Raw genomic sequence first — 12,021 nt, forward strand, 5'->3', positions numbered from 1 at the left:
CAGGGGCTAAGCATTAGATTAGTTTGCCAGCCAACTAGTAACCAAAAGAAAAAGAACAGTTTGGTCAATTATGTTTACCTCTCTGACTTCTGAAACATAAGTAGATCGTTCTATTTCTGCCTTTTCTAGTTCACTTTCCAAGTGTTCTCTTTCTTTTTTAAGCTAGAAACAGAAAAACAGAGTTAAAACATATGTTTTCAACACTTTCTTGAAGTATCGTTTTCTTGATTTATTAGCAGCTATGAATTTCTATCAAATACTCCATGACATTTAGAGAACATTTCAAATCCAGCGATTGCACAGCACAGATTTAAACTGTTACATTTCAAAAACATAACAAGAAAAAGAGTTGAGCCCAAGATCATCAACAAGCAGTAAACCACTCAGTCTCACAAGGAAAGAGCCCAGTGGGTGAGCACAGAAGTATAAAACAGGACAATATCCAGCACCCAGCTTCTCTTTCTTAAAAACACTGGCCAAAAGATTCAGTTTGAAGTGCAGCACAGGCTGCACCACTTGGAGGAGAGAAGCCCTAGGAAGTTCGGACTTACAGCATAAGCCTAAATCATGTTTTAAGTAACAGAAAGGTTCAAAAAGAAAAAAAAACACCTGCACATACAGTTTCGACTTCTTTGATTTCTTCCTTTAACCTCTCCACCTCGTGCTCCAAAGAAACGACCGAAGAACGCATCTGCAGTTTTCAAGAAAGACAAACATATCATTTAGTTGGGTTGGTCTAAGACAAACTCTCCATACACAGACAAACTCGCTTCTACGATTTCAAAATATTAAGCATGAAATCACAGTGACTAAATAAAATAAGATGCTCACTCGAATAAGTCAGTGTACTGAGCCTCCATTAAAACATCTCTCCTACCATCTCCCAACAAAATGGGTTCTCTGACATACTTGGAGCCTAGATGCCTTAAAGATTTGGAGTATAAAGGACTAAGTCAGTTGTCCATTAGTCATGGTAAGGGAAATACCTTTCCTAAACAGGGAAGGCTACCTCCATCCATGTACTGTATGTAGCCAAACCCAGTATATTTACCCTTCGTAGAGGCTGCGTAAGCACAGTAGACGGTAGCACATCTATAGTTCATGATCTGACAGCCTTTCATAAGACCCTCAAACAAGATGTTTGTAAATCATCTGTTTGCTCCAGGCTCATGCTCTGGAGTTCAGATTTACTAAGCGCAACCACTTTAGAAATATTTTCTTTCCAAAAAAAACCCAGTTTGACCTACTTTAACTCTAGATTAGGAAAGAAACATAAAAGGCTTTTTTCTTACTGCTTTTGCTAGCAACAGAGCCTTCCTAAAAAGGAAAGCTTTGCAGGCAATTTCAAGTGTAATCAATTGACTGTAATGGATTAAGCACTATTTTAACAGTCTCAAAAAAATTGTTTGATTATATGATACTTAAATCTTAGCACAAAGAGTCTGTATCTGTTCACAAATGGACTTTGAAAAAAATCAGATACTTAAGAGAAACACAGTCTGAATTGCCAGGATCAGAAAAATATATATTCCTGGGCACATTTATGGGACACATGTACATTCCTGAATCTTTGGCTTCCTGTCCTGCCAGCAGTAATATTAACTACATGCTATTTAGCTGCCTCCTGCATCACCTGCAAAGGACAGTGACATAGACTTGCCATAAGGTCAAAGACCTTTTATACTTGTGCTGTTCATTTGTTCTTGCTACTCTAAAGACATCAATGGGAACAGCCACACAAATCTCAAGACACCAACAATTCCTCCACTTTTTAGTTTTTTAAAATGGGAAGATGTTCCTCAAAAAAATAAAAGTCACTTTCAGCATGAAACTAAGTATCAGAGCACCAAAAATCCTGTTGTTATAAGGAGGAATCATCCCTATTACACTGGTTGCAGACTTCACCTTTTCATCCCCTGGTCACACACGCACCAAACCAGGCAGCCAGGGCTGTTCTACACCTGCCTTCAAGTGCTCCAACACCCTCTGCGACTTCAAGCAGAAACCACTCGCTGCTGCAAAAAGCAGGTCTTCAGAAATACCTGTTTAAGTTCCTTCTGTGATTCTTCAACTTTTATCTTCCATTTGCTTTCTTCTTCTTCCACACTCCTCTGTAGCCTTTGTAAAATCCCCTCCTAGGAAGAGAGCGGGGTTTGAAAGCTTCCAGCAGAAGAAAGGCAGCTTGCAAAAATCACACGGCACAGGTGACCAGGCATCCTGCTTACCGTCTCCGCCAGAACCAATTTGTATTTCTCACACTCCAGTTGCAGCATGTGCACTTCCTCGGCCTCCTTCGGCTTCTGTTCCGTATCCTGGCAAAGGAGAAAACAGACCAGACGAGTCACGTCTCAAGCTGATGGATTTGAGTTCTTTTGTTTCTCTTCTCTCAACCAGCAAGCTGGTATCATTCACATCAGCAGGTCTGTCTTTCCACCCATGCACCCATTTTGAGTGCAACGTTCACCTACAGCTCTCAATACTCAACATAAACTTTACATGAGTTACTGCAGTAACTCCGAGTCACCTGAAAACAAACCCATTACTTTAAAAAAGGGAACAGGTGTTTTGAATTTCCCCAATGTTTTCACAGCTCCACAAGTTCCTTTTCAAAGATGCAAACACGTTTCTGATTTACGAGACGCAAGTACCTCCAAAACCATTTTCTTGTCACCCGTTCACCAATCTGAACTTCACAATCCAGAGCACAATTTGCAAGATTTATACCTGAAAACGTGCTATGCCACACACAAGGAAGCTGTCCACCGTTTGTGCCTACCTTGACGTCTTCAGATCCCGAAGCCTCTCTCAAGTATTCTTTAGCCATCTTCTCAAACCCACATATCCATTCACTGTGACTCTGTTGGGAAAAGCATTCAGTTAAAGCTGAGAACATCCTCAACAAATCTTATCTTCAGGACATCTGCCTCCCAACTGCAGGCTTACGGAGCAGTGCTTCAGTCCCCTCGGTCCCTGGAGCTGACCACACAGCCTGGCAGCAGTTGTTCAGCTAGCAGGGCACAGCGCCCAGCCGCGCCAGCGGGCGGCCAGCCGGGAGCACGGGGTTACGAGCGAGACAGGTCACAGGGGCTTGGAAGTGCTGAAATATAACTGGGTGACAGAGGCCCCCTGTAAGTGTCAAGGTTCTACAAGAAGTATTTGAAGACTTACAGGAATGTTTTTCCAAAAATCCCTAAGCAGTTAAAGCAGACGCTTGCTACGTGAATTCTAGGGACCTCACTAGCAAGACTGCTTTATAACCTTACAGAAACAGCTTTTTAAAGACTATTTCTAGTTCATCAGGAGACTAACTTTAGCACATTTGAGAATAATTTTAAATATGAATATTCAAAACCTCTCCACATTACAAATGAAACGCAGACCCCAGTTTTCCAGCCTCACTTCACATCCTTCGCACAATCGAAACCATATGAACCCGCAAACAACCGAAAGCCACCGAGAACATAAAGTTGGAAGTCAGTGGTTTTCAAAGGAACTTCGGGAATAAAACAAACCCTGCTGAGGGGTATTCATTGGCACTGAGGCAGCACAGTCCCTCTGGAAAAGGGAGGCCAGCTGTTATCTGCAGAGCAGCCGGGGAAGATGGATGCCCATCGTGCCAGACAGCAAGCAAACACGCAGCAGACCTTATCCGCCCTTGAAAATTTACTCTCTCGGTTAGACGCAAGATAACACAGGCAGATGAAACAGATGTTGGGGCGGCAACAAAAAAAAAAAAGGATAACAATAACTTTTTTGTTGTTTTAACACTTTTCTCCAAGTAACCATCTGCAGCTTTGCCTCTTCACTGCTAGCAAGTACAGGTGTTACCAGCAGAAGACACTCATGTCCCACTGCAAAAGTCCTGGGGCAGAAGGGACTGCGGGGAAACGCTCCAGACTGTCCAGCACAGCAGGACCTGAGCTCCCCAGCAGTAGGGTAGAAGAGCCCTTTCTCTTACCATGTTAGAAGGAAGAGAGACTTTAGGGAACAGCTTCTGGAGTAGTTCACGCGTCTCCACCTCAGCAGCTTCCAAATGCTGCTGTTTCTCCTAAAACAAGAGAAAAGCTCACGTGAAATTGGGAAACGTGCTCCACAGACCTGGCAATAGCCACTTTTACACCTAGAGTAGCTTACTTTACCCAGAAAGTCGTTTAAGTGAGAAAGGCTCTATAGTCTCTAAGACTGTCAGTAAATTGCTTCAAAAATTGACACTGAATTGCTTCGGAATTTGGCCGTCACATTTGTTCATGCTTTTAAGCTTTTATTTTCATCAAGTTCTCCTCCAGTCTAGCCTGTTTGTACAGAAATCACACCATCGTTCACTTGTTCACACCACCAACTACACTGTGCTGAGTAACTGCATCCACAGATCACACCAACCCTGCCACTCAAGTCGAGTGATCTCAAAACCAAGAGTTTGGCCAAGCAACAATTTTTTTTTTTTTTTTAAATCCATACTTATTTTAAACAATTTGAAGTGGGGAAAAGTCACCATAAATTAATGTCACCACATCAAAAATGAATAATTAAAAGGCAAAAGGAAACTTTGTGTTAATGCACATTTGAACCAGGCCAAGAAAGCAAGACTATCTTCTAAATATTACTTTTAAGTACTCAAGAGGGAGACCCTTACATCCTCCTCTTCCAAGCTTGGATGCAATGGGAGATAATTATTAGAGCTGCACGATAATCTGCAGGTTTTCTTTGTCATTGCTCTGCAAATATAAATACACAGAGCCAAGGGGCACCACAGATCCATCGGTCCTCTACCATTTATTTAACATTAAAAGCAGAGGAGGCACAGGGCATCTGCTTGCTGTGCTTGCGGCAGATCAGTTTAATTTAGCCATATAACACTCAGGCTCTCATGTAAGTTTAAACAAAAAAAACCCTGAACCCCTGCACATCAGGCAGCTTTCAGTAGAAATCCTTCACTAAATATTTGGGTGGGTTTTTTTAATTTGACATCGGTGTTACTGCGCCTTGCGGCTCCGAGTTCCTCTGCTGCAAGAGATCGGTGGCATTAGTAGGCTGAGATTCAGAGACAGAAACAGACAGGAGACATTAGGTTGTGAAGTTGTGCTAAGTGGGTTAGTTCTCAGCAATTTGGGAACCACTGAGAAGTGGCAAAGGGCTGTTGGATGGTCTTCCGACTGCAAGAGAAAGCAGGCGAGCGTTAGCACACGGCAAAAGCAGGAACACAACTTCCCTGAAGACAGGGCCGAGCAAAGAGCGGAGACGTCTCCAAAACACAGACACGTGCAATCCCAAACCAGAGCTCATCTGCTTCTAGCTACCCGACTCATGTCTCTGAAGTTATTTGGATGCTTTTTGTTGAAATCTGCACAGTGGCAGTGAACACCCAATCGGGCTCCTAGCAAATGGAAGCTCCTTTCAGAACAATTCACACCCCGTATCATTTTGAACATCGGCTCTGACAGGACATGTCGAGCTTCATGTGTTTTCAAGGAGGAAATTCACAGCTGTGGTGGCACCATTTTCCTGAGAAGTTCCCAGGTTTTTAAATAATAATTTAGTCCTAGTTCTTCACGGGTCCAATTAACTTATTCAAGCACAGCAAAAGCCCAGTAGATGAAAGCAGGTTGCTCATCAGCACAGTTTTTATTCTAGAGCTCCCCACAAAGAGAAAAAAAAACCACAACATTCACGACAGCTCTAACAATTATGCACACAGAAATCAAAAATCAGCATGCCCACAAATCAAGGATTAAAAAAAAAAAAAAAAACAACAAAAAGAAACCTAAAGACAACAAAGAAGCAGAGGTGAGAGTATATGAATGATCACTCAGAACAGACTATATTTAAATTGCAGTAAAAGTTAAATGTCTCCATTTCATTTCAAAAACCAGCTGCAGATCTGCTTCTAGCTTAACGCATCGTTTCTAGCAGTTAACATTACAACCTTGGCAGTCTTGTTCACTTTGTCCTGCAGCAATTTTTCAGTTGATGCCAATGCTTCCATTGCTTTCCAGTTTTTCTCCCGAAGGTCCTAATCATTTTTAGAAAGAATGATTTCAGTTCAGCCAATATTCAAACTGTTTCCGCTTTTACTTCAGAGATATATTTTTGCATTACATTTCACCGTTTGCATTTAAATGCTGGTTACTGCAAGATGCTTTTGCTGGGTCAGATGACATACACTAGCAAAAACAAGTGTGATGTTCAAAGAGTTTGAATGAAAAGGAGGGGGAGGGAAACCCAAAAAAACGCCAATTTTTGCCCAACCTGTCCCCATATCCAAAACTGATCCAAGTGTTACTGCAGAGCGTATCGCTCCAGGGACCTCGCACTTTGACTGCACTTGTAAGAAGAAAGAGGGAAGTTTTCAAAAGTAGTGAGGAACACAGACACCAAACCACAGATTACACAACAGAGTGTTAGCATGTCGCGCTGCAGAACCCAGCATGGACCCCAGTATACATGGAGGTGTGCACACTCATGCCCCTGATCTTGCAGCCAGATCCAGCTGCCTAGATCCTCGTGCCTCAGCCCAAAACCTACCACGTTTTGAGAAACACAAAGCTCAGGGGCCTTGGTTCACAGCATTTACCCATGCAGCTCTCTTCCACTGTGCCCAAAGAAAACTGGTTTGCTCACCAGTGCCCTCCTGGGAGGTTTTGGGGTTTCACCAGTGGCGAGCACACGCCAGATCCACATGGAAACGCCACCGCGCCGTGCTGCGCTCCGGCATCTTTCTTGGCGAGGTCGTCAAACGTGTACTTCACAAGACATCAAGGTGCGAGCTCAGTTAGGAGGCTGAGAGCTCTTGTAAGAGCAGCCTCGCAGCTCTTATCTAGGAAGCATGGTGGGTCTGGCAGGGAGGTGATTACAGCGCCTGGGATTTAGATTTTAATTTATGTTTTTCAACCCTCAGAGCCCTCTGCTTTAGCAAAGGGCTATTTTTGAAAGGCTGTTATTTTTTGACTTCACCATGCAAAGTGGCATCTAAATCCTAGTGTGTACCTACACTAGTTTTGCTTTATCACTTCTGTTTACCTGCTATCCTAAGGGTTGTTTCACAGGACAGAAAAACAAGACTGGATAAAATTGCAATGTGGGAAGCCGGGACCTACGGGAATGGTCTGCCCTTACCAGTAGCCAGGGTTCTGCCTGCACCACAATGGGTACTTAGACCTTGCAGTTCCTCAGGAAACAGGCACACATATGTTTCTATCTTTCCCGTTCATCTGTCTTCTGAGAGTACCCAGCCACTTTTTCTCTACTTTATTTCAGCTCTTAAGCAACACTACTTGCTCAAAAGCTCATGCTTTCAATGTATTCCTTGTGTATCTTCCTTATATTATCCCACTTCTAAGCAATAAAGCTTATTGCACGGTATTCATTGGATTTTATAGGCCATCTAGGAGAGATAGGCGACTTAAAAACCCAGCATTTCAGCATTTTTTTTTCCCACATAACTTAAAAGATGCCATTCTGTTGCCCTGCACAGGTACTGTACTACAAGGAGGTAACTTCACAGCTCTGTGATGGAAGATACAATCTTTACTTCCACCCACAAACAACCCATCGATGGTTGCTGTAAAGGAAGGCTCCCTGTCCTTCACCTTCTTCAGAACATCAGGATAAGTCACACTTAGGAACGGGAAGAGCCAGATTTGAGACCTCTGAAGGCAATGCCTCCTCCCATGTCCCCGCACAAGCGCCATACCTTGGTTAGAGCACAGCCTCCTTCATCCTCTCACCCCCTCCTTGCAAATCCCCTCTTCTTTCCCCCTTGGCAAAGGACATGTTTCTGAACAGGGCTAACAAGGCTTGAATCCAAGTCTGAGAATTTGCTACGCGATGTGTTCCCCAGCAAGTCTTCCCCCTCTCATCAAATCAGCAACTTGGCAAAGAGCTGACGAAATTTGGAGCAGTAAAGTAAGGTATGCTTAGTCAGTCCCGAGGAAAGAGGAGAGGAGTGTCCAGGGGACACAACACAGCAGACAACAGTCAGAAATGTTTTCTTAGCAGAACACCCTAGGCATTGAGGAGTGCTGTGCACACAGGTTCGGTTGTTCTCTGGGGTTTGCTTTTTTTTTTTTTTGAGGGGTGGGCAGGGGAAGAATTTTCTTACGTTGTTCTTTTTCCTCTGTTGCTCAAAAGCATTTCTCTGAGAGGCGAGCTCGTTTTGGAGGCTGGTGATTTCCTTCTCTTTCCCTGCAACCCTGAATTAAGCAGAAAGAACCATCAATAAGTCAGAAGATATTAAGAAATTTCAAATGAAGCACTGACACCCTTCCATATACACTAACTTCCCTTCCCTTCCAGCCTTTGAAAAGCTGCTCTCACTGCCTTGGCAGTACCACTTGCTTCCCACTGCTCTGTGAACTGCGGGCTGCCAGAGCAAAGCCCCTTGTAAAGCTGTTGTTTGCCTACAACAATCATCTGCAGACATTTATCAAGGCCACGGAAAGGCAACGCGTCAGATGAGGATCAGTCAGCCAGCCCACACTAGTACAAAGCCACAAAACAGGCACTGCCTGCTGGATAAGAGCATTCTTTTTTCAAGCATCTAGTCCACAATTTAAGTCATTTAACTTAAAAGGAAAATAATTCAGCCCGCCAAAAACGCGTGACAGCGGCAATTTGTGTAGCACAGTAGAAGCCAGCATGGCATTAGCTTCCACATAGTTCTTTAGTGTGCTTCAGCTCAACGTTATAACACACTTTTTACCCCTAAGATTTTCCCTGGGAAGAGATTTCCACTACATGATTTTAAAACACGAGCAACCCGCTACTAAGCTGAAGTTTCAAGAAAAAAGCCTGTCACTTTTGCTTGAAACACCAACGTTTAACTCTTCAGACGTACACAGCTGAGCTGGCATGCATTTAAAATTGAATCAAATCATGGCTTGCTTACATTGTGGGCACAACATATTGCCAGCAATGTCTGCAGAACACTGCAGCTGAGGATTATTAGCGTGAGCAGAATCTCTATGTTCAAGTTTTATTAGGTAATAAAGACCTTTTTTTTTTTTTACTGGCCACTTCTCACTCACTGATATGGTACATTTGGCATGTATTTCCTCTTTTAAATTTCCTGAGCAATAAGTGAAATGAAGCGCTTATCTACTGCATTCAACTTCTGGCAGTACTCACACTTGCAGAAGCTCCTCGCTTTGGACAGCCAGAGATGCCTACAAACAGATCAGAAACTCATTAGGAGCAGATCAGCAGCAGAGAGATGCAGAGGGCGTGATGTGCCTTGTTAACCAGGCATTGCTGCGACACGAAGCAGCTGTACTCTGGGCCTTCGAGGGAGTCCTGCCCAGCCTCCTTTGGCCAGAAGAACTCAGGCTGTGATACAGCGTGTAAATACAAGGGTGAAAAGCTGGACAAGAACACAGCAGGTATAAGAGAGCACGAGGCTGCAAACTCACACAATAAAGGGAAGCAGGAACAGGTAGAGAATAGCCAGAAAAGTTGGCTTAGTGCAATTCAACCCTGAAGCTTTCCCTGGATTTGCATGGTCAATACAACTAATAGTTTTCCGTGCCATCCATACAACAAGCTGCTACGATCACCCCCTTTGACTTCACTCAGTAACACTGCAATTGGAAGCTGTACCTGTTTGCAATTCTCCTGCTTCAATTCTTGAATTTGAACTTTGAAAGATTCGTTTTCCTTTTGCATATCCTGTTGAGAGAAGAGAGGCAATACATACACATGTATACATCTAGGTATACACTCACAATACATACACTCCTTACAACACAAGATACTGTCTATCAAAACTTTACCTGCAATTGTTTTACTTGGCTTGCAATTTCTCTCTCTTTTTCTTCCACTACAGCTTTCAACTTCTTCATTTGTTCTTCTTCCCTTTTCAACCTGCAGAGATAGTTTAGAAAGTAAGAAAAAAGGGTTAAACTAAGAACTTATGCTAAGAAGGGACAGACACTCTAGCTAGGACAGTTTTCAACAGCAGAAAATAAATAAATTCTGTATGCTGTATATAACAATCAGCCAAAAGGAGAGCACACGCACATGGAGGAAAAAAAAAAACCACACAGTGCACCATGGCTCCAAACCACGAAAACTAACAAAAATACATGCCAGCTGCAACAACATGTATTGCAAACACTTAGCTGGCTCTGAAGGTGCCAGGGACAGTCTCCCAAAGGTGAGGCTGCCTTAGATACCACGTATGGGCTATAGGGGAGCCCTGCTGAGAGGGCAGCGCATTACAAGAGCCACATTGAAGACAAGAACCCTTTTTGGCACAGTCTCATACAACCTTCCTCTGACTTTCGAGCAGCCAGACAAAGTAGAGTCAAAACAGAGGAAAGTCTGGCAGCGCTTCCCTGTAAAACAGGAGCTGGAGAACTGGCTATTGCATCCTCCGACTGAAAAAGGCAAACTGTATCTGTTTCATTGCTTTTACCAACTCAGGCATAGACACTGAAATCCACACTCTTTCAAAAATGCTAAACAGAAGGAGAAATTATCACTAGACACAAGAGGTAGCAGCAATTGCACGAGTTAGCAGAGCCCTGGGCAGTCGTTCACGTTCACAAATATGAGCACCACTACTTGGGCACGCCAGGCAGGGACGCCAGACGCCGGCTATTACACGTAGCAGCAGACACGCTGGCTGGTGCACGTCCGTTGGCACTGACAGCTTATTTTAGCAAAGCCCATAAAATTCCTGAAACCAATTCATACATTCCAATTTCAGACAAACACCAGCCCTGAATATGTATTTATCAGCAGAGGCGCTTGAGAAACTGTTCCTAAAAATACTCACAGGCTCTCCAGGTCCTGGACTTGGGATGCAGCAGGTACCTGAAAAACAAAGCAATTCCCAACCTCATTTTGATGGCACAGTAAAGCTTTGAAATTAACAAGCGAGCAGGGGCACCACACAGCTTGCAAGACACTTGCCAAAGAAATACCAGGAATTTTGCATCAGACATTGCTCGAAGAATATGTAAACACAAAATGGACTGCAGAAGCACAGCTTACACCAAGCATCCCAAACTTCACACCAGCCAATTTCTCTCCATTCCATCCTTCCCCTGGGATAAATGCCTGTCTAGACATCCACCCAAAATAAGAGTACAACTCAGTTTCTCCCCTTTATCATCAAGAAAAATCTCAACTGAGCTAGGATACCGCCTTATTGGAAAAATTCTTCCACTAAGTAACACCTGGCCTCGTGGATGTCCAGTTGCCTGTTCTCAAGTCAAGAAATCAAAAGCCAAAATATTCTGGCCAGTTGCAACTTCTGCAACTGTTTCGAATGAACAGTTGAACTAGTGGGCTCTGCACTGCAGGTTCCATCAATTTAGTCAAGTAGGATTTAAAATATCTCTGCAGGTTGAAGCCAATGCAAACCTTTTACGAGATAAAAAAACCAATCAAAATCTTCCAGTTCAGCTGAGTAGCACTCCCACGCTACATTCACTCTGTAGGCTGTACCTGTTGCAGGTTCTGTTGTTCTAACTCCTGAACTTTACTGGTTAATTGTGCAATCGTATCTTTCTGACCCTTTGGGGAAAAATAAAAAAAAAAAAAGCAAGTTCAGAAGTGTAAATGTAACTTTTCCACACTCAGAAATATCACAACAGAATTTATCTCCCTTTAGAATACCAAGGAAGCTTACCTGCAGCCATTCTCCTTTCTTAACAATCTCTTTCTCCTTCTCTTCCAATAAGGCCTCCATGGTTTTCACCTGCTTTTCCTTCCCCTTCAACCTGTACCATTAAAAACATATAGACACACAGCATAAGTCCTTGCTTTTTTATCCATCTGAAAAAAAGACGCCCTGTGCTTTGCAGCACGTAACAAACAAAAGCAGCATCTGTGACCAAAGGCACGAGTAATTTGCCCACTAAAAATCAAGGGGTGAACACTTCCACGTGAGTCTGCGTTAGCAGGAGACGCCCTTGATCAATGGTGCTACTCCTCAAGTGAAAGCAGACAAACTCTGTGCCGATAAATATATTTGCAGGGATCTCACATACCTGTGTTCTCCTCATCTAAAAATACTTCCTC

At 43.3% G+C, this 12,021-nt stretch overlaps 1 protein-coding gene across 1 annotated transcript in view; it reads right to left on the reverse strand.

Moving 5' to 3' along the window:
- KTN1 (kinectin 1) overlaps positions 1-12,021 on the reverse strand; it is a 59,868-nt gene that overhangs the window by 10,672 nt on the left and 37,175 nt on the right. Inside the window, exons 25-38 of the mRNA XM_086614039.1 lie at positions 11,630-11,720; positions 11,446-11,514; positions 10,772-10,809; positions 9,765-9,855; positions 9,592-9,660; positions 9,124-9,161; positions 8,099-8,189; positions 5,924-6,010; positions 3,959-4,048; positions 2,777-2,857; positions 2,226-2,312; positions 2,043-2,135; positions 620-691; positions 79-162 (exon numbers count right to left, since the gene is read on the reverse strand). Coding sequence (XP_086470165.1) covers positions 79-162; positions 620-691; positions 2,043-2,135; positions 2,226-2,312; positions 2,777-2,857; positions 3,959-4,048; positions 5,924-6,010; positions 8,099-8,189; positions 9,124-9,161; positions 9,592-9,660; positions 9,765-9,855; positions 10,772-10,809; positions 11,446-11,514; positions 11,630-11,720 — 1,081 coding nt within the window. The remainder of the gene's footprint in view (positions 1-78; positions 163-619; positions 692-2,042; positions 2,136-2,225; positions 2,313-2,776; positions 2,858-3,958; positions 4,049-5,923; positions 6,011-8,098; positions 8,190-9,123; positions 9,162-9,591; positions 9,661-9,764; positions 9,856-10,771; positions 10,810-11,445; positions 11,515-11,629; positions 11,721-12,021) is intronic.

Source organism: Tauraco erythrolophus, chromosome 6, assembly GCF_009769465.1.
Source record: "Tauraco erythrolophus isolate bTauEry1 chromosome 6, bTauEry1.pri, whole genome shotgun sequence".
NCBI classification, from domain to species: Eukaryota; Metazoa; Chordata; class Aves; order Musophagiformes; family Musophagidae; genus Tauraco; species Tauraco erythrolophus.